Below are 20,081 nucleotides of genomic sequence, written 5' to 3'. Positions count from 1 at the left end.
AGTGATCAGCTCTGAGTTGGAAAGTCAATGCAGTTTCCTCTGACATTTTCCTCTAAAGTGATCTGGATGAAGATTTGGGGGACAGATGGGGAATGCAGTGCTCTCCTGAACATTTTCCTTTATGTATATGTCTACTATAAAATCTTGAGGACAAAACTCATTATTCTTTCTATTTGAATCACTTAGAATTGTACATGACAGATAATAGTTACTAAGCCGTTTGCATGGCAGGAACGGATATATACATTGAATTTAAAAACAGAAAGTTATTTCCTTGGTGTGGTTTATCTAGGGGTGGGTTCCCTAGTCTTTTTAATTTCTTGTTTGGAGAACAGTTTATGTAGCATGCCTATACTTTAAGGCAATCACTTGATTTTACTTTCTCATTGTTAGCTTACTGCGTCAATTTATATTTTCATACACTTAACTAGATTGAATTAATTATACCTATTGCAAATATAAATAGCAAACTTGTCCAATAATATATTGGAGGTCATGACAGTCATCTTTTCTTCAAACTAATTCTTTTTCTTTTTTTTGGCTTTTAAATTTTGGAATTTATTAAGTAGAAAGTTTACATTCTAAGGCCGTAAAAATATCCAAATTAAGGCAAGGTTATATAGGCATGCCCAATCTAAGGCCTCCAGGGAAAGATACCTTGGTTCAAGAAGGCCAGTTACATTCAGGGTTTCTCTCTCAACTGGAGAGTCACATGATGAATATGGCAAATTCTGCTAGCTTTCTCTTCAGGCATCTTGTTTCATGAAGCTCCCCCAGAGGCATTTTCCTTCTTCATCTCTAAAGTTCTCTGGCTGTGTGGGCTCTAAAGCTTTTTCCAAAATGGTTCCTTCTTAAGTCAAGTAAGCAACCCCACCTTGAATGGGTGGAGACACATCTCCATGGAAACCATCTAATCAGAAGTTACCACCCACAATTGGGTGGGCCAGATCTCCATGGATAATCAAAAAGCTCCCACTCAGCAATATTGAATGAGGATTAAAGGACATGGCTTTTCTGGGATACAGAATAGACTGAAACCAGCACTATGTTCTTCTAAGTATTTTCAAAATAATATATGCAGTTTTATTATATGCACAGATGTTAGTAGTGAAAGTGGTAGCCCCTGAATATCTGCTGAACATTACCCATATACGCAAACTTTTAGCCCCTTTAGTGCAAAAAATCACATATCCTCACTCAGAGATTTTTCCTTTACTTTACTACTCTTCATGTCTGTTCTTCACTTTCTAAACTCTCTGTCTCAGCGTAATAAATTGACGTAGGAAATCACCATTTCAGTTTAATAATGTAAGAGATGCTAGTTCTCAAAAGAATAAATAAATGTTGTTAGTCATTCTATTATGACAGTGACATTAATGGGTATTTTGTTGTGAGGAGAAAAAGCAAAGGTATATTTTTTTGAAGGAAAAAAAATTTTTTTGCATAACTAATCCTTATACTTTTATTGCTTTTATATATATGGTTTAATTATCAGTTGAGAAAATTCTTAATGAAATACAGAGTGATATAAACAGTGAAAATAAAAATAAAATCAGAGAATACTATGTAACATCAAAACAAATCCAATGTTACATACATAAAGTAATTCAATTGAGAGCACAATGAAGGAAAATTTTAAATAAAAAGAAATACAAAATTCCTTGTTAAAAATGGGAACTGGCTTTAATTGGTTAATTGTCCCCCAAAATGGAGAGCCTGAATATAAGAAGTTCTAAATGTTCCAACATGTTTGAATTTCCACTTCTTTTTTTTTAATCTGTAAATTTTTTTTAATGAACAACAAACAAACATACAAGCACTTTTCTCATAGTTACAATCAGTGGCTCACAATATCATCACATAGTTGTGTACTCATCACCATGATCATCTTTTTGAACATTTGCATCTCTCCAGCAAAAGAAAGAGAAAAGAAAAAGCTCATACATGCCATATACCTTATTCCTCCCTCTCACTGACCACTAGTATTTCAATCTACACAACTTATTTTAGCCTTTGTTCCCCCCTATTATCAAACTAATTCTTAATAAAAGCACATGTAAACCTCTGGTCTTACGAAAGGTCACACCCTTGGCCATAAATTTCTAAGGATGTTTTTAAATTGAAAAGAAATAGAACCAGAGGACCAATCCTGTTTGTATAAAAGGTATGAGTTAAAAAAAAAAAGTGTTGTCAGGGCTGATATTTGATGTGCTTCTAAAGTAACATGTTTTTGTTGGTTTTAAATCATAAAGCCTCAGTGTATAAATGGTTACAGTTTAGCTTTCTGCTATTGATTCATTAACCAAATGTGATCCGCCCCAAATATGTGATGTATGATTGATAATTTTCTACTGTGAACCTAAAATAACTTTATGCTTACATGTATGTTTTAGTTTACTTTGTCATGACATCCTGAAAATTAGTTTTTACCTAAAAGGGGGGGAACAGATGATTTTTTTGAAGTTTATTGATATTTCAAATTTTAGAGGTCTCAAAATATTTTCTTCCCAGAACTTAGACAGGCACATTTCAAAGATATCCTTACTCTGTTTTGATTTCTTTTGTTTGACCCAACCTTATAGACTCAGAATTCCAGAGTTGGAAAGAACCTTATAAATTATCTATTCCTATTGACCAAGGTACTTAATGACTCAGTCAGAATTAGAATCAGAACTTCAAACTCACATCTCAGAGCTTTTTGCTATCAGTGTTTATATTTGTGGATTTTTTCTCTAGGTGACCGCACTTCAAGATGAAAAGAATTCACTGGTTTCTGAGAATGAGATGATGAATGAAAAACTTGACCAGTTGGATGGATCTTTTGATGATCCAAATACAATGGTTGCAAAAAAATATTTTCAAGCACAATTACAACTAGAACAATTACAGGAAGAAAACTTCAGGTATCATTTTCAGTAGAAGTCATTCTGTAGAGTTCTGTCTAGTAAACTGGTAGCTAAAAGATCATAAGAACTAATTATTAAGCATTATTAAACATACATAGGGTACTATAAGCTACTAAGGATACCAGATAATATAAGTGGTTCTTGCCCTCACAGTGCTTACAATCCAGTTAGGCAAGTGGGATACTATATAAAAATAAAACATTTCAAAACAGTATATGATAAGGAACAAATGAAGACTGCAGGTAAGAACTAAAGGCGTTCATATAAGGGAGTGATTGCTGAAGCCAGCAGGGGTGAATGAAGGGATGGAGAAGACAGGGAGTTTTTTACATAGGAAAGGAAGCCTGAAAATGAGTGGACAAAAATGTAAATCTGAAGTTAAGGAGATGCTTTTCACTTCAATTTTATATTTCTTCTTTTAAAAAAATGTACACATTCATGCTTTTAGTATATGTTGATTGTTGCCTGAGTGTTGATCACTGAGCTTTTCACCCTTAGACCCTGAGGGTAGGCACTCTAATTGTACTGTATATATTTTTTATTACTTTATTTTGATGTAATTTCAAAGTTACAAAAAGAAGTTAAAAGAATACAAGGAATTACTTTATACTCTTTACCCAGAATCAATAGTTGTTTTACATTTTGCTACATTTACATTATCTTTCTCTGTATGAACACAGTCATATAGATAGGCATTTTCTTCCAAACCACTTAAGAGTAAGCTGGAAACATGCTTCTTTACAGCCCTGTGTATTTCAATGTGTATTTAATAAGAGCAAAGACGTTCTCTTATATAATTATAGTAGAATGATCAAAATTAGGGAATTTATCATTGATATAATAATATTATCTAACCCACTTTAGAGTAAGCTGGAGACATGCTGCTTTACCCCCTGTATACATCAGTGTATATTTCCTAAGGTCGAGGACATTCTCTTACATCATCATAGTAGAATGATCAAAACTAGGGAATTTGGTAACGATATTATGTAACCCACAAATCTATTCAAGTCCATCAGTTGTCTCAGAGTCTTTTATACCTATTTTTTACCTATTTTTTTCCTCAGTCCAGAATCCATTCTGGGATCATGCGTTGTATTTAGTAATGTATTCTTATTCAGTGATTTATAAATTAATTGCTTTCATCATTTTGATGTTCAGATTGTCCTAGATTGGCCCACATATCCTTTTAACATTTTGGCTTTATTCTTTGAACACTTTCTTTCTGGCTCAACAGAATGTTCCAGTCTCTTCTCATCCTTTACTTTTCCAAACTCTAGGATTAGCCATTTCTCCAGTGAACTCTGGTTCCTTTCAGTTGGAGAATATTACTTATAAACAAAGACCTATGTTCCAGGTATGCTTTTTGATCAATGCTTCTAGGCCACCATGGTAGACATAGCTAGGAAATACACTCACACGGGTTCATACTCACGCATATTCACATACTTGTATATACATGTAGCTACATTTATTTAATTATTAGTCCATTTAATGAACACGTGGTTCATTTTTAGGCTGAAAATATGTGTATTTCAAATATATAAAAATGAACCACATGTTCATTAAATGGACACTACAGGGTTCATATCTAGTTATCTCCATTTCTGTATTGTAACTCCCTTCTCCAATAGAGAAAGTCCTGGCTCCCATTTTTCTCAGTACTGATTGACTAAAGCCCAAAGTGTACAGAAAGTAGTTTCAGAATCCCACACCCCTGTAAAAAGAGACCTGTTATTAGAGTTCAGTATGTTTACAGTTTTTTTTAACAAGATAGCTTATAGTGAAATGCACTACTGAGTACAAATTTGATGTATTTTGTCAAATGCATACATCTGTGTAATTCATACCCTTATCAATATGTGGATAATTTCCAACACTACAGAAAATCTCCTGCCCGTTCCCAGTCAGTCCTCATCCCCTAGAGGTTGATTTCTGATTTTTTTTACCACCATAGATTAGTTTTCTCCAATCTAGAACATTATATAAATTAAATAATGCAGTATGAACTCTGGAGACTGGCTATTTTTTTGTAAGATTCATCCATGTTGATAAATATATCAGTAATTCAGTCTTTTATTGCTGAGTACATTCAATTTTATAGTATTATATCACATTATACCATATTTTGTTTATCCATCTTCCTTTAGGTAGGCATTTGAATTGTTTCCAGTTTGGGGCTGATACAGATAAAGCTGGTGTGATCATTGGAGGCCCAAGACTTTTTGTGAATCTGATTTTTCATATATCTTGGCAGATACCTGGGAGTAATATTGCTGGGTCGTACAAACAGAATTTAATACAATTTTACTTCCTTTCTTAGTATTTCTCCTGTGTATTTGTTTTTCTTGCCTTATTGCAAGAGCAGACATCCTTACTTGGTTCCCAGTCTTAAGGGAGAAAATGTTCTATTAAGTACCATCAAGTATGATGTTAGTTGTAGGTTTTTAAATACATGTTCTTTATCAGAATGAAGACGTTCCCCCCCTTTTTTTTCTAATTTGCTAAGAGGTTTTTTGTTTTTTTTTAACCATGAATAGGGGTTGATTTTTATTAGATGCTTTTTCTTCATCTTGAAAAGATTGTGTAGTTTTCCTTTTTAAGCTATGATTGATTTTTTTTTAACTTTTTTTATTATATAGTATAACGTATATGTAAAGCAAAGAAAGAAAAAAACAGTAGTTTTCAAAGCACTCTTCAACAAGTAGTTGCAGGATAGATCCCAGAGTTTGTCATGGGCTACCATACCATCATCTCAGATTTTTCCTTCTAGCTGCCCCAGAATATAGGAGGCTCAAAGGAATAAATATTTTTTTATCACCACAAAAATATGATTTATTCGATTAATTTATTTATTTTGGCATGGGCACACTCCAGATATTGAACCTGGTTCTCTAGCTTGCCACTGAGCCACCGTTGTACTGCCCTGATTGATTTTTTTTTCTGATAGATTTTTGAATGTTAAACTAATGTTATATTTCTGGGATAAACCCCTTTGTCTTATTATCCTGTTTATATATAACCAGATATGTATTTTGTTTGCTAGTATTTTGAAGTGATTTTTGTGACTATAATTTATATTGGTCTGCAATTATTTTTTAAAATGTGACTTATAGTTAGCATATATTTCAGCCTTGCTTTTTTTGTGTGTGTGTGTGTGTGAGTAGGCACTGGGGAATGAACCCAGCCTTGCTTTTTTAATTGGCATGTTCTGTCCATTTATCATTTGTGTAATTATTGATGTGGTTGTATTCAGTTATGTCTTTTTGCTCCTATTTTCATTTGTCCTATCTGTTCTTTTGTTCTTTGTTCTTTCCTGCTTTCTTTGGATTAACAAAATATAATTTTAATATTTGATTTTCATTACTGTATTGTCATTTTACTTTTTGATATTGCTCTAGAGTTTGAAGTATTCATCCTTGTATTAGCTAGGGTTCTCTAGAGAAACAGAATCAGCAGGAAATATCTGTAGATATAAAATTTATAAAATGCCTCACATAACCATGGGAACATAGATTTCAAGGTCTGTAGGGCAGGCCACAAGCTGGCAGCTCTGATGGAGTTCCTCAGTGAACTCTCAGGAGAAGCTGGCTGTGCAACCGTGGGAACGTAGGGGTCCGAGGACTGTAGGGTAGGCTGTGAACCTGACGACTCCGATGAAGGGTTTGGATGAACTTCACAGGAGAGGCTTGCCTACTGAAGCAGGAAGAATGACAGCTCTTCTGAATCCTCCTTAAAAGCCGTCTTCTGATTAGATTAAGCATCACTCATTGCAGAAGACACTCCCCTTAGCTGATTACAAATGCAGTCAGCTGTGGATGCAGCTGACCATGACAATCCTTAATTCATCAGTCTACAGTTTTCACTTTACATATTATGTATATTTTTGAGTAAGTTTAATATGCACCTCATGCATTTTCTCTTCATCCTTTGAAATAGAAATTTCTGTTAGAACTAGAGATAATACTAAGCACAGTGTTATCTCACAGCATTATCTTTCACAGAAGTGAAAATGGAAATTCAAAACATTAAGTTTATTTCTCAAGTCTGTTTCAAAACCAACAGCCTGAAATTATCTTACCCTTTAAATTTTTTCTCTTTTGATTGTGGATTACATTTGTTTTTAAGTATGTCTTCTTAAGCACATAGCTCAGTAGGAAAAATAAATAATGGCAATTACATTATAAATACATAGTTGTTTTCTTTATGAAAGGCTCGAAGCTGCAAAAGATGATTATCGTGTTCACTGTGAAGAACTTGAAAAGCAATTAATTGAATTTCAGCATCGGAATGATGAATTGACTAGTCTTGCTGAAGAAACAAGAGCCCTGAAAGATGAAATAGATATACTTAGGTATGGGTACGTCCAAATATAATTGTCACCACTGAGTTACTACTTAGTCAGTTTTGGTATTCCATATTTTAATCAGAGCTTCTTGGAGTTATCACTGTGTCCAAGTATGGACAATTTATATCCAAGTTCATGCTTGTTCATAGTTATTTCAACTGAAAGATAATGTTCTAGTCTTGTTAAGACAGTTTTTATTAGAACCCATAACCCTAAATGATACTTTTTTCTTAGAATTTTGTAACTGAGTAACTTGTAGATATTTTTAGCTTGACCATTAGTATGTTTTGTGACTTTTGTATAAGAAAATACATTCCCACCATCATTTTTAAGCTTTTGAGGAAATAGTTATACGTAAGTACACTAGCATTAATTTCAGGAAGAATTGTGCTTGACAATTAAAGTAAAATTTATATTTAGCTTCCACGTATGAAATTTTCCTCAAGTGAACAGGCTATCCATATGATTTTCACATTTTGCGATTTTTTCCTATTAGTTTTTTTTTTTTCAGTTTTAATACCCATTTAAAAACAATATCTTCAGAGTCGTTAATTTGCACCAGCGTATGATATTGAAGTGATTTCATTTATTTTTGTTTCATTCTTTTTTGCTCCTGCCCAGTTAGTCAAGCACAACTGTATAGGAAACTGTTTTGCCAGACAGTAATATTTATAAATTGGTCAACTTCCTGAGTATATTAAATTCTTAGAACAAAAGAGTCTTAAATGATACACACAAAGACAGTTTGGCCTATAACCTACAGATTGACTCAGAATTGTTCAGTATATTTGCAGCACCATTCTTTTTGCACACTGTATGCTACTATATAAAAGTTTGATAATTTAATGTGCCAAATTTGTAGCATTTTTATTTTGACACCTCTTTAACAAGAAGGTTGAAATTTAGACCATTTTAGGCTTGGGTCTGTTTCTAGAGTTTTCACAAAGATTAGGATTTTTCTTTTTTTTAATAGCCAATTGATAGTTTTGGGGAGACTCATTTTACAGCCAAATAAAATTGTTAGATGCATTTACTAGTTTTTACACAGTAATGTTTTGTCTTTATCGTTATAGAGCCACCTCTGATAAAGCAAATAAACTCGAGTCAACTGTTGAGATATATCGTCAGAAACTACAAGATCTGAATGACCTCCGGAAGCAAGTAAAAACTTTACAGGAAACAAACATGATGTATATGCATAATACAGTCAGCTTAGAAGAAGAATTGAAGAAGGCAAATGCAGCACGTACGCAATTAGAAACATACAAAAGGCAGGTAAGAAAATATCTTAATTTTTAAATTAGTACATGAAAGAGTTCAACTTTGTTATTCCGTTTGATCCATTAAAAAGATTATAAAACTGCAGATTGAGCACACATAGCTGAAATTATTATGACGAATTTGTTTTATCTGTAACTTTAATTCGAGTTGATGAATTACTTTGAATTATCTAGTTCTTTCATGTTTTTATTGCTTTCTGAACTTGTAAATTTTTCCAATGGTAAATGCCTAGAGAATGGAGCTATGGCCTAAAATACTCTGTTTTGCTATTTATCAAACAACCTACAGAAGAAACATTAGATTAGAAACTGAACTTTTTGGGCTAAATTATTTGGTTATTTAGAAATTTATGCCAATTCTCATCTACATATAATTTCCCACAAATAACCAGAATTTGTAATCAATATAAAATATTTTATCAATTTTTTCATTTATACAACTGAAAGACAAAGTATCAATGTTACATACTGTTGTTTCTATTTTTTGCTTTTGTTTCTGACAAAAGGTTCAGGATCTTCATGTTAAACTTTCTTCAGAATCCAAAAGGGCAGACACACTAGCATTTGAAATGAAGCGACTTGAAGAAAAACATGAAACCTTACTGAAGGAAAAAGAGGTAAACACATATAATTGAAAAGTTGAGATATATGTCTTTTGTTTAGATTTTATATTAGCTTTGCTGTTCTTAGAATAAAACTGGTATCTGTCAGTCCTTCTGCCTTTCCCCAAATGGATATTGTTGGTGTTAAAGAAAGTCTTGTAAAATTAACTGTCATTTCTTCATGGACTTTGTTAATTTCTTTTGCAAGGGAAAAGAAGACAAGGTCATATGTCTCTGGGTGAACTTTTCCAACTTTATTCTGTCAACCTGTGGCTCTCCAGGACCATTCATACACTAAAAAAAAAAAAAAAGCATTTTTATGGAGGTATCATACTATAAAATTCACTCATCTGAAGTGAAAAAATTAGTGTTTTTAGTATATTTCCAGAGTTGTGCAGCCATTTCCAAAGTCTGATTTTAGAACAATCACCCTAAAAAGAAGCTCCATATCCGTTAGCAGTCATTCCCCATTCCTGTACCCCTACCACATCCTTAGCAACCATTAGTCTTCTTTCTATGTCTGTAGATTTATCTCTTCTTTCCAAAATATATACTAGCTTCTTTTGCTTAGTATTTTTCAAGATTCATCCATATTTCAGCATGTATGTACTTCATTCTTTTACTTTGCCAGATAATATTCCATTGTATGGATAATATCACATTTGTTTATCCATTCACCAGTTGATGGATATATGGGTCATTTCAGTTTTTTGTCTGTTATGAATAATGCTGCATATGAATATTCTTGTGCAGGTTTTCGATTTTCTTGAGTGTATACCTAGTGGTAAAATTACTGGGTTATATGGTAACTATGTTTAATCTTTTAAAGACTTGTCAAACTGTTTTCTAAAGAGAATGAACCATTTTTCATCCTCACCTACAATGTGTGATTCTTCCACATCCTTGACAGCTCTTGTTCATATATGTCTTTTTGTTTATAGCCATCCTAATGAGTTTGAAGAAGTATCTTATTATAGGTCTTGATTTGCATTTCCCTAATAATTGATTATATTGAATATCTTTTCATGTGCTTACTGGTCATTTGTATATCTTCTTTGGAGACCTGTTTATTCAAATGCTTTGTCCATGTTTTTCAATTCAGTCTTAGTCTTTTTATTTTTGAGTTAAAAGAATTCTTTATATATTATGGATACAAGTCTTATTAGAGAAATTATTTTGCAGATATTTTCTGTGAGTTTTCACTTTCTGATAGTATTATCTGAAGCACAAAAGTCTTTAATTTTGATTAGGTTCAAGTCATCTATTTCTTTTTTCTTTGGGTGTTGTTTCTGAGAAACCATTGCCTAACTAAAGGTCACAAAGATTTGCTATGTTTTCATCTCAGAGTTTTATGGTTCTAATTTTAGGGTTTTCATAAACATCTTGTACTTAGGTCATTGATAAATTTTGTGTTAATTTTTACATATGATGTAAGGTTGCTGTCCACTTCATTTTTTTGCATGGGGATATTCATTTTTTTTTAAAAGACTGTTCCTATGTCATTGAATTGTCACCCTTGTTGAAAATTACCTGTTTATAGCAGTAAAACTTATTTCTGGACTTTCCATTCTGTATCACTGATCACTATGTCTATCATTATGCCAGTACCACACCTTCTTGATTCATTGTAGTAAGTTTTGAAATTGGGAAATGTGTGTCTTCCAACCTCTTTCTTTTTATCAAGTTTTTTTTTAGCTATTCTGGATCCCTTGCATTTCCTTATGAATGTTAGGATCAGCCTATTAATTTCTCTGAAAACTTCAGCTGTGAATTTGATAGGGATTGCTTAGAATCTATAGACCAGTTTGGGGAACATTGCCATCTCCAAAATATTAAGTCCTTCTGATTCATGAATATAGCGTCCTTCAATTAATTATCTTTCATTGATGTTTTGTAGATTTTTGTGTATACGTCTTAGACTTCGACTAAATTTACTCCCAAGTATTTTATTCTTTTTGATGATATAATATGAAATTGCTCTCTTGATTTCATTTTTGGATCAGTCATTGCTTATATATGCAAATACAACTGATTTTATGTACTGATTTTTGGAATCTGCAACATTGTTGAATTCATTTCATTACTTCTGATAGTTTTTAGGAGTATTCCTTAGAATTTTCTAAATACAAAATCGTGTCATTTGTGAATAGGAAGAGTTGTTCTTTTTTTCTAATATGCATGTCTTTTGTTTCTTTTTCTTGTCAAATTGCCCTGATTAGAACTTCTAGCAGCATGCTGAAGAGAAGTAGCAAGAGTGGATACCTTTGTTCCATTCTTGATCTTACAGGAAAAAAATTCAGTCCTTCACCATTATCTGTGGATTTTTCATAGATGGTGTTCATCAGGTTGAGCTCCTTTTTTTCTATCCCTTGTTTGCTGAGTGTTGTTATCATAAAAGAGTTGGATTTTGTCATATGCTTTTTCTGCATCTATTGAGATAATCATGTGGTTTTCATCCTTTACTGGTATATTACATGTTGATTTCCTTTGGTATTAACCAGTGTTACATTCTTGGGTTAAATTCCACTTGTCAAAGTTTATAATCCTTTTCATATGTTGTTTGATGTGATTTCCTATTCATTTGTTGAGGATTTTTATGTCTATATATATTATAAGGAATATTGGTTTGTAATTTTCATTTCTTGTGAAATCTTTGCCTGGTTTTGGTATCAAGGTAATACTGGACACTTAGAATGAATTGACAGGTTTTCTCTGCTCTATTTTTTTTTAGAATTTAGGAACAATTGGTGTTTTCATAAACAATCTAGACCTCAGCTTTATTTGTGGGAAGTTATTACATTACCAATCCACTCTCTCCTGTCTATTCAGATTTTCTATCGTAGAATCAGTGCCAGTAGTTTGTGTCTACCTTTAGGAATTTATCCATTTAATCCCAGTTGTCTAATTTATTGGCATACAGTTATTCATAGTAGTTTCTCTTATCCATTTTGTTTCTGTAATGTCAGTAAGGATATTCCCTCCTTCATTTGTGATTTTAGTGATTTTGGAGTCACCTCTTTTTTTTTCTTGGCCAGTTTAGCTAAAGGTTTTTCAGTTTTGTTGATCTTTTCAAAGAACCAATTTGTGATTTTGTTGATTTTCTTTATCATTTGTTCTTTTCTCTATTTCATCTATTTCTGCTTCAATCTTTGTTTCCTAACATACTTCCTTTGTGGTTTAGTTTGTTCTTTTTCTGGTTTCTGAAGATAATGTATTAGTTTACTGATTTGAGATTTTTCTTCCTTTTTAATATAGGTGTTTACAGCTATAAATTTCCCTCTCAACACTTCTTTAGCTGTATCTCATAAGTTTTGGTATATTGTATTTTTGTTTTGTTCATCTCTAAATATTTTCTAATTTCCCTTGTGATTTCTGCCTTGATCTATTGTTTATTTCATAGTGTTTTTAAGAATTTCCACCTATTTGTGAATTTCTCATTTTATTATAATTAATTTCTTATTTAATTCCATTATGATCAGAAAACATACTGTTTATGATTTTAGTCCTTTTTTTACATTTCCTGGAGCTTTTGTTACGGCCTAGTGTATGGATTATCTGGAGAATGTTCTGTGTGCCCTTAAGCAGCATATTATTCTGATGTTGTTGGGTGGATTGTTCGCTAAGTGTCTTTGGGTCTTCTTGGTTTATAATTTTGCTAAGTCTTTCTTTTTAGAACTTTTGTTTATTATTCTATTCTATCTATTTATTTATTTATTTTTGCATGGGCAGGCACTGGGAATTGAACCCTGGTCTCCGGCATGGCAGGCAAGAACTCTGCCTGCTGAGCCACCATGGCCTACCCTAGTTATTCTATTTATTATTAAAAGTGGGATTTTTTTTTGTTTCTCCATTTTTGCTTTATATGTAGTTTGGGATTCTTTTGTTAGGTGCATATGTTTAGTAATTTTTTTTATTTTCCTCATGGATTGACTATCATTATGAAATATCTCTCATTGTTTCTAGTAATATTTGTCTTAAAGTCTGTTTCATCTGATATTAGTATACCTTCTCTGGTTCTCATTTGGTTACCGTTTGCATGATAAATCTTTTCCATCCTTTTATTTTCAGACTACTTTATGTCTTTGAGTCTAAAATGTGTTTCTTCTACATAGCATATAGTTGGATAATTTTTTTAAAAGTCTATTATTTCAATATTTGCCTTTTGATTGGGGTTTTTAACTCATTAGCATTTTATGCCATTATTAATAAGATAGCATGTATGGTTGTCATTTTGTTATCTATTTGTCTTATGTTTTCTTTGGTCCTCAGTTCCTTCACTACTGCCTTTTTCTGTGTGAAATAGATGTTTTCTAATGTACTGTTTTAACTCTGTTCTTTTACTGTTTTTTCTTACAGTTATTTTCTAATGGCTACTCTGGAAATGACAACATTTTTTTTGTTGTTGTTAAACTTTTTTTTGTTATATAATATAACATACATACAAAACAAAGAAATAAAAAAGCAATAGTTTTCAAAGTACTCTTCAACAAGTGGTTACAGGACGGATCCCAGAGTTTGTCATGAGCTTACATATATATCATCCTCTCATAGTTTTCCTTTTAGCTGCTCCAGAATATAGGAGGCTAGAGAACTTAAATACTTTATTATCACAGTCGACTTTTTCCCCCTTTTTCTGTGAAAAATAACATATATACCAAAACCCATAGATTTTAAAGCACAGCACCACAATTAGTTGTAGAACATATTTCGGACTTTGACATGGGTTACAGTTTTACAATTTTAGGTTTTTACTTCTAGCTGCTCTAAATAAAAGAGATATCAATTTAATGATTCAGCATTCATATTCATTTGTTAAATCCTATCTTCTATGTGTAATTCCACGATTACCTTTGATCTTTCCATACCTCTCTTTAGGGTTGTTTGGGCTACGGCAATTCTAAATTTTTGGTATTGAAAGGGTCTATCAGTAATATGGGGTAGGGAGATGGAACTATCTGATGTTCTGGAGAGGCTGGGCTAGGTGTCAGGACTTATCTGGACCAGTGACCCATCTGGAGGCTGTAGGTTTCTGGAAAGTTACTCTAGTGCATGGAACCCTTGTGGAATCTTATATATTGCCCTAGATGTTCTTTAGGAATGGCTGGAATGGTCTTGGTGGGGGGTTGGCAGGTTATGATAGGTAGCAAGGTCTACCTGAAGCTTGTGTAAGAGCAACCTCCAGAGTAGACTCTCGACTCTATTTGAACTCTCTCTGCCACTGATACTTTATCAATTATACTTCTTTTACCCCATTTGGTCAGGATATAATTGTTGATCCCACAGTGCCGGGTCTGCATTCATCCCTGGGAATTCTCTTCCATGTTGCCAGGGAGACTTTTGCACCTGGATGTCATGTTCCGTGCAGTGGGGAGGGCAATGATTTCACTTGTAGAGTTGGGCTTAGAGAGACTGAGGCTACATCTGAGCAACAACAGAGGTCTTCCAGAAGTAACTCTTAGGCGTGCCTATAGGTAGTCTAAGCTTCTCTGCTGCCTATGTAAGCTTCACAAAAGTAAGCCTCATGATCGAGGGCTTGGCCTATTGATTTGGGTGTCCCTAAAGTTTGACATAGTATCAGAGGATTCCCTGATGGTAAGGTTCAATAGTCCCATTGTCTTTCTCCCCTCCCTCAGGGGACTTTGCCCAATACTTTTTGATTATCTGGTTAATATAGTCTAGAATGTTTCCAGGCATTACAGTAATCTATTCAGGATTAAAGGAACTTGTTCTAGTTTGCTAGCTGCAGGAATGCAATGTACCAGAAAAGGAATGGCTTTTAAAAAGGGGAATTTAATAAGTTGCTAGTTTACAGTTCTAAGGGCGAGAAAATGTCCCAATTAAAACAAATCCATAGAAATGTCCAGTCCCAATTAAAACAAGTCTATAGAAATGTCCAATCTAAGGCATCCAGGGAAAGATACCTTGGTTCAAGTAGGCCGATGAAGTTCAGGGTCTCTTTCTTAAGTGAGAAGGCACATGGCTAACAGTGTCAGTGTTTCTCTCTCATCTGGAAAGTCATGTGGCACACACAGCATCATCTGCTAACTTTCTCTCCTGGCTTCCTTTCATGAAGCTCCCTGGGAGGCATTTTCCTTCTTCATTTCCAAAGGTTGCTGGCTGGTGGACTCTCTGCTTCTTGTGGCTATGTCATTCTGCTCTGAGAATCTCCAGCTTTCTCCAAAATGTTTCCTCTTTTATGGATTCCAATAAACTAATCAAGACACACCTGAATGGGTGGAGACACATCTCTACCTAATCGAGCTTAACAACCACTCTTGATTGAGTCACATCTCCAGAGAGATGATCTCATTACAGATTCAAACATATAGTGCTGAACAGGGATTAGAAGAAATGGCTGTCTTTACAAAATGTTTGTAGGATTAAAAGATGGCTTTTCTAGGGTACATACATCCTTTCAAACCAGCACAGACCTCTTTTTTATTCTATGCTTCCTGTGTTTCAGTTGTTCAAATGAGCTCATTGAAACAGGAAGCACAGTGTTTCAGCTGTTAATTCAACAGATAGTTTGAATTAGATTATGCACTACTGAAAATTTCAGTTCCAGATTAAATAAACCTTTCTTCCATTGGTCTCAAAGAGTATGTGTGGTTCTAAAATATAGACACTGTCTTCCTTACCCCTATGTTCTGAATTATTTTAACCCCAACCTATTTGGATTTGTTCTTATCTCTAAATATCAGGTTACATATATGAAATAGCCTCTCAAAATCCAGAAATAATAATCACCAGTCTGGACTTAATGTGTCTGCTCTAAAAGCTTACAACCTAGGCCCATTTTCTTCTAAGCATTTTCTAAAGCTGACCATACCATTGTTTTTTTTGTTTGTTTATTTCTGGCTTGTTTTCTCACCAGATGCCCCACATATTCATTCACATCATTGTGTACCTCACGACATTGTTCCATTTTGTAGCAGTTACATCCTTCATTCACAAGTGTACACCATCGTTCGCCAGTCTACTTCTCCGTCGGTGCATCCTTCAGCCATCTGCATTCATTGGACATCATGTAGAAGGCCCAATGTCTACAGTTCATCAACATTCTCAATTTTAGATAATTTCACTGTTCCCAAGAGATGCAAAACCAATAAACACACCCTAGAAAAATAGGAAACCTAAACTTCCTCTTAACCCTTGTCCCTCACCCAATTATTTACCTCTGCTGTTTTGTAGTAGGACTAACGGTTATTTATTTATTTATTTATTTATTTGCATGGACAGGCATTGGGAATCTAACCCGGGTCTCTTGCATGGCAGGCAAGAATTCTGCCTGCTGAACCACCGTGGCCCGCTCTGATGATTTGCTTTTGAATATAGCTCTTAGCATGCAATAGCAGTTTTCCCCCTATACCCTGCAAGTAAACATTCTTTGTATAAGAATCATATCTTTGAAGGAATTTTGTGAGAAGAAATTCATATTTCTAGTGTTAATCGGTAGGACAATACAACCTCTTTCAATCTTGTTCATTTTCAATATGGTAATATTACTTAATAGACCCACTAGAGAACCACCTTCACTTCTATCTGTTTCCTTACATTGGAGTTCAACCTCATTAGCTAATGGTTCTCTGAACTCTAGCTTCTATGTATCTCTAAGTCCCCTATATTCTGTATTATAGCCTCTCATTATGCCTTTATGCTGATTATAAAAGTGGACTCATACAATATCCTTTTATGTCTGGCTAATTTCACTCAGCATTATGTCCTCAAGGCTCATCCATCTTGTCATGTGCTTCAGGAAGTCATTATATCTTACTGCTGCATAATATTCCATCGTATGTATATACCACATTTTGCTGATCCGCTCATCTGTTGATGGGCATTTGGTTTGTTTCTGTCTTTGGTAATTGTGAATAATGCTGCTGTGAACATCAGTGTGCAAATGTCTGTTTGTGTCATTGCTTTCAGCTCTTCTGGGTATACCAAATAGTTCTAAGGCTGGGTCATTTGGTCAACTTAATATTTAGTTTCCTAAGGAGTCGCCAGATAGTCTTCCACAGTGGCTGCACCATTATATATTCCCACCTTATATATTCCCACCAGCAGTGCATAAGTGTCCCAGTTTTTCCATATCCTCTCCAAATTTAGTTTCCTGTTAGTTTAATAGCAGCCATTCAGTGGTATCTCATTGTAGTCTCGATCTGCATTTCCCTTATAGCCTGTGAAAATGAACATCTCTTCATGTGCTTTTCAGCCATTTGTATTTGCTCTTCAGAAACATGCATATTCATATCTTTAGCCCATTGTATAATTGGGTTGTTTGTTCTTTTGTTGGTGAGTTGTATGATTTCTTTGTATATACAGGAAATCAAACCTTTGTCTGATATATGATTTCTAAGTATTTTCTCCCATTGAGTTGGCTGCCTCTTCACCTTTTTAGCAAAGTCTTTTGAGGTGCAGAAGCATTTGATTTTGAGGAGTCCCCATTTATCTATTTTTTGTTATTGTTGCTTGTGCTTTGAGTGTAAAGTTTAGGAAGCTACCTCCTATTACTAGGTATTGAAGATGTTTCCCTACATTTTATTCTGCTTTATGGTGCTAGTTCTTATATTTAGCTATTGAACCCACTTTGACTTAATTTTTGTGTAGGGTTTAAGATAGGGGTCCTCTTTCATTCTCTTGGCTGTTGATAGCCAGTTCTTCCATGCCCAAGTATTGAAAACTCTACTTTGTCCCTGTTCAGAGGATCTGGGGGCCTTGTCAAAAATCAGTTGACCATAGATTTGGGGGTTTATTTCTGTACTCTCAATTTGAATCCGTTGGTCAGTGCTTCTGTCCTTGTGCCAGTATCATGCTGTTTTGACCATTGTAGCTTTATAATAGGTTTTAAAGTCAGAGAGTATTAATCCTCCCACTTCATTCTTCTTTTTCAGGATACTTTTAGCTATCTGGGGTCTCTCCCTTCCAGATGAATTTGGTAGTTAACTTTTCCAAATCTTCGAAGTAGGTTATTGGAGTTTTGATTGGTACTGTGTTGAATCTGTACATCAATTTGGGAGAATTGACATCTTAACTATATTGAGCCTTCCTAACCATAAGCAGGGAATGTCTTTTCACCTATTTAGATCTCCTTTGATTTCTTTTAGCAATGTTTAAGTAGTTTTCTGTACACAAGTCCTTTACATCCCTAGTTAAGTTCATTCCTAAGTATTTGATTCTTTTAGTTGCTATTTTGAATGGAATTTTTTCCTTAACTGACTCCTCAGCTAGGTCATTACTTGTGTATAGAAATGTTACTGATTTTTGCAAATTAATTTTATTTCCAGCCACTTTGCTGAATTTATTAGCTCAAGTAACTTTGCTGTAGATTTCTCAGGATCTTCCAAGCATAGTATCATATCATCTGCAAATAATGAGAGTTTTACTTCTTCCTTTCCAATTTGGATGCTTGTTATTTCTTTGTTCTGCCTGATTGCTCTAGCTAGAACTTCTAGCACAATGTTGAATAATAGTGGTGACAGTGGGCATCGCTGTCTTGTACCTGATCTTAGGGGGAAGGTTTTCAGCCTCTCTCCATTGAGTACAATGCTGGCTGTCAGTTTTTCATATATTCCCTTTATCATATTGAGGTAGTTACCTTTGATTCCTATCTTTTGGAGTGTTTTTATCAGAAAAGGATGCTGAATTTTGTCAAATGCTTTTCCAGCATCAATCAGCATGATTGTGTGATTTTTCTCTTTTGATTTGTTAATGTGCTGTATTACATTAATTGATTTTCTTGCATTGAACCAACCTTGCATTCCTGGTATAAACCCCACTTGGTCATGGTGTATAATTCTTTTAATATGTTGTTGGATTTGATTTGCTAATATTTTATTGAGAATTTTTGCATCTGTGTTCATTAGGGAGATTGGCCTGTTGTTTTCCTTTCTTATACCTGGTTTTGATATTAAAATGATATTAGTTTCATAAAATGAGTTAGAGTTCCTTTTTCCTCAATTTTTTGGAAACGTTTGAGCAGGATTAGTGTTAGTTCTTTCTGGAATGTTTGATAAAATTCCTGTGTGAAGCCATTTGGCCCTGGGCCTTTCTTTGTAGGAAGATTTTTGATGACTGATTGAATCTCTTTACTTGTGATTGGTTTGTTGGGATCTTCTATTCCTGAGTCAGTGTAGCTCGTTCATCTAAGTTGTCTAGTTTGTTGGCGTATAGTTGTTCATAGTATCCTCTTATGATTTCTTTAATTTCTTCAGGCTCTGTGGTAAGGCATCCCTTCTCATTTCTGATTTTATTTGCATCCTCTCTCTTTTTTTTCTTTGTTAGTTTTGCTAGTGACCCATCGCTTTTATTGATTTTCTCAAAGAACCAACTTTTGGTTTTATTGATTCTTTCTATTGTTCTTTTGTTCTCCCATTCATTTATCTCTGCCTTAATCTTTGTTATTTCTCTTCTCCTGTTTGCTTTGGGGGTAAGTTTGTTGTTCTTTCTCAAGTTCCTCTAGGTTTGCTGTTAGGTCCTCGATTTTTGCTCTTTCTTGCTTTTTAATATAGGTATGTAAGGCAATAGATTTCCCTCTCAGCACAGCCTTTGCCACATCCCATAAGTTCTGATAAATTGTATTCTCATTTTCATTCATATCCAGATAGCTTCTGATTTCTCTAGCAATTTCTTCTTTGACCCACTGGTTGTTTAAGAGTGTGTTATTTAATCTCCACAGATTTGTGAATGTTTTCGTTCTTTGGTGATTATTGAGATCCATTTATTCATCCCACTATGATCAGAGAAGTACTATAATAATTTCATTATTTTTAAATTTATGAAGACTTGTTTTGTGCCTGAACATATGGTCTATCCTGGAGAATGGTCCATGAGCACTAGAGAAGAAAGTATAACCTTATGCTTTGGGGTGCAATGACCTGTATTGTCTGTTAGGTGTAGTTCATTTATCAGGTTATTTAGCTTCTCTATTTCCTTGTTGATCTTCTGT

The 20,081-nt window shown here is 34.0% G+C and overlaps 1 protein-coding gene across 1 annotated transcript in view; it reads left to right on the top strand.

Moving 5' to 3' along the window:
- HOOK1 (hook microtubule tethering protein 1) overlaps positions 1-20,081 on the top strand; it is an 86,758-nt gene that overhangs the window by 38,693 nt on the left and 27,984 nt on the right. Inside the window, exons 9-12 of the mRNA XM_077149476.1 lie at positions 2,737-2,903; positions 7,120-7,260; positions 8,328-8,529; positions 9,041-9,151. Coding sequence (XP_077005591.1) covers positions 2,737-2,903; positions 7,120-7,260; positions 8,328-8,529; positions 9,041-9,151 — 621 coding nt within the window. The remainder of the gene's footprint in view (positions 1-2,736; positions 2,904-7,119; positions 7,261-8,327; positions 8,530-9,040; positions 9,152-20,081) is intronic.

The sequence above is a fragment of the Tamandua tetradactyla genome, chromosome 2 (genome assembly GCF_023851605.1).
Source record: "Tamandua tetradactyla isolate mTamTet1 chromosome 2, mTamTet1.pri, whole genome shotgun sequence".
NCBI lineage: Eukaryota > Metazoa > Chordata > Mammalia > Pilosa > Myrmecophagidae > Tamandua > Tamandua tetradactyla.
Note: the sequence above shows the minus strand (reverse complement) of the source record. Positions and strands in the feature narration are given on the sequence as shown.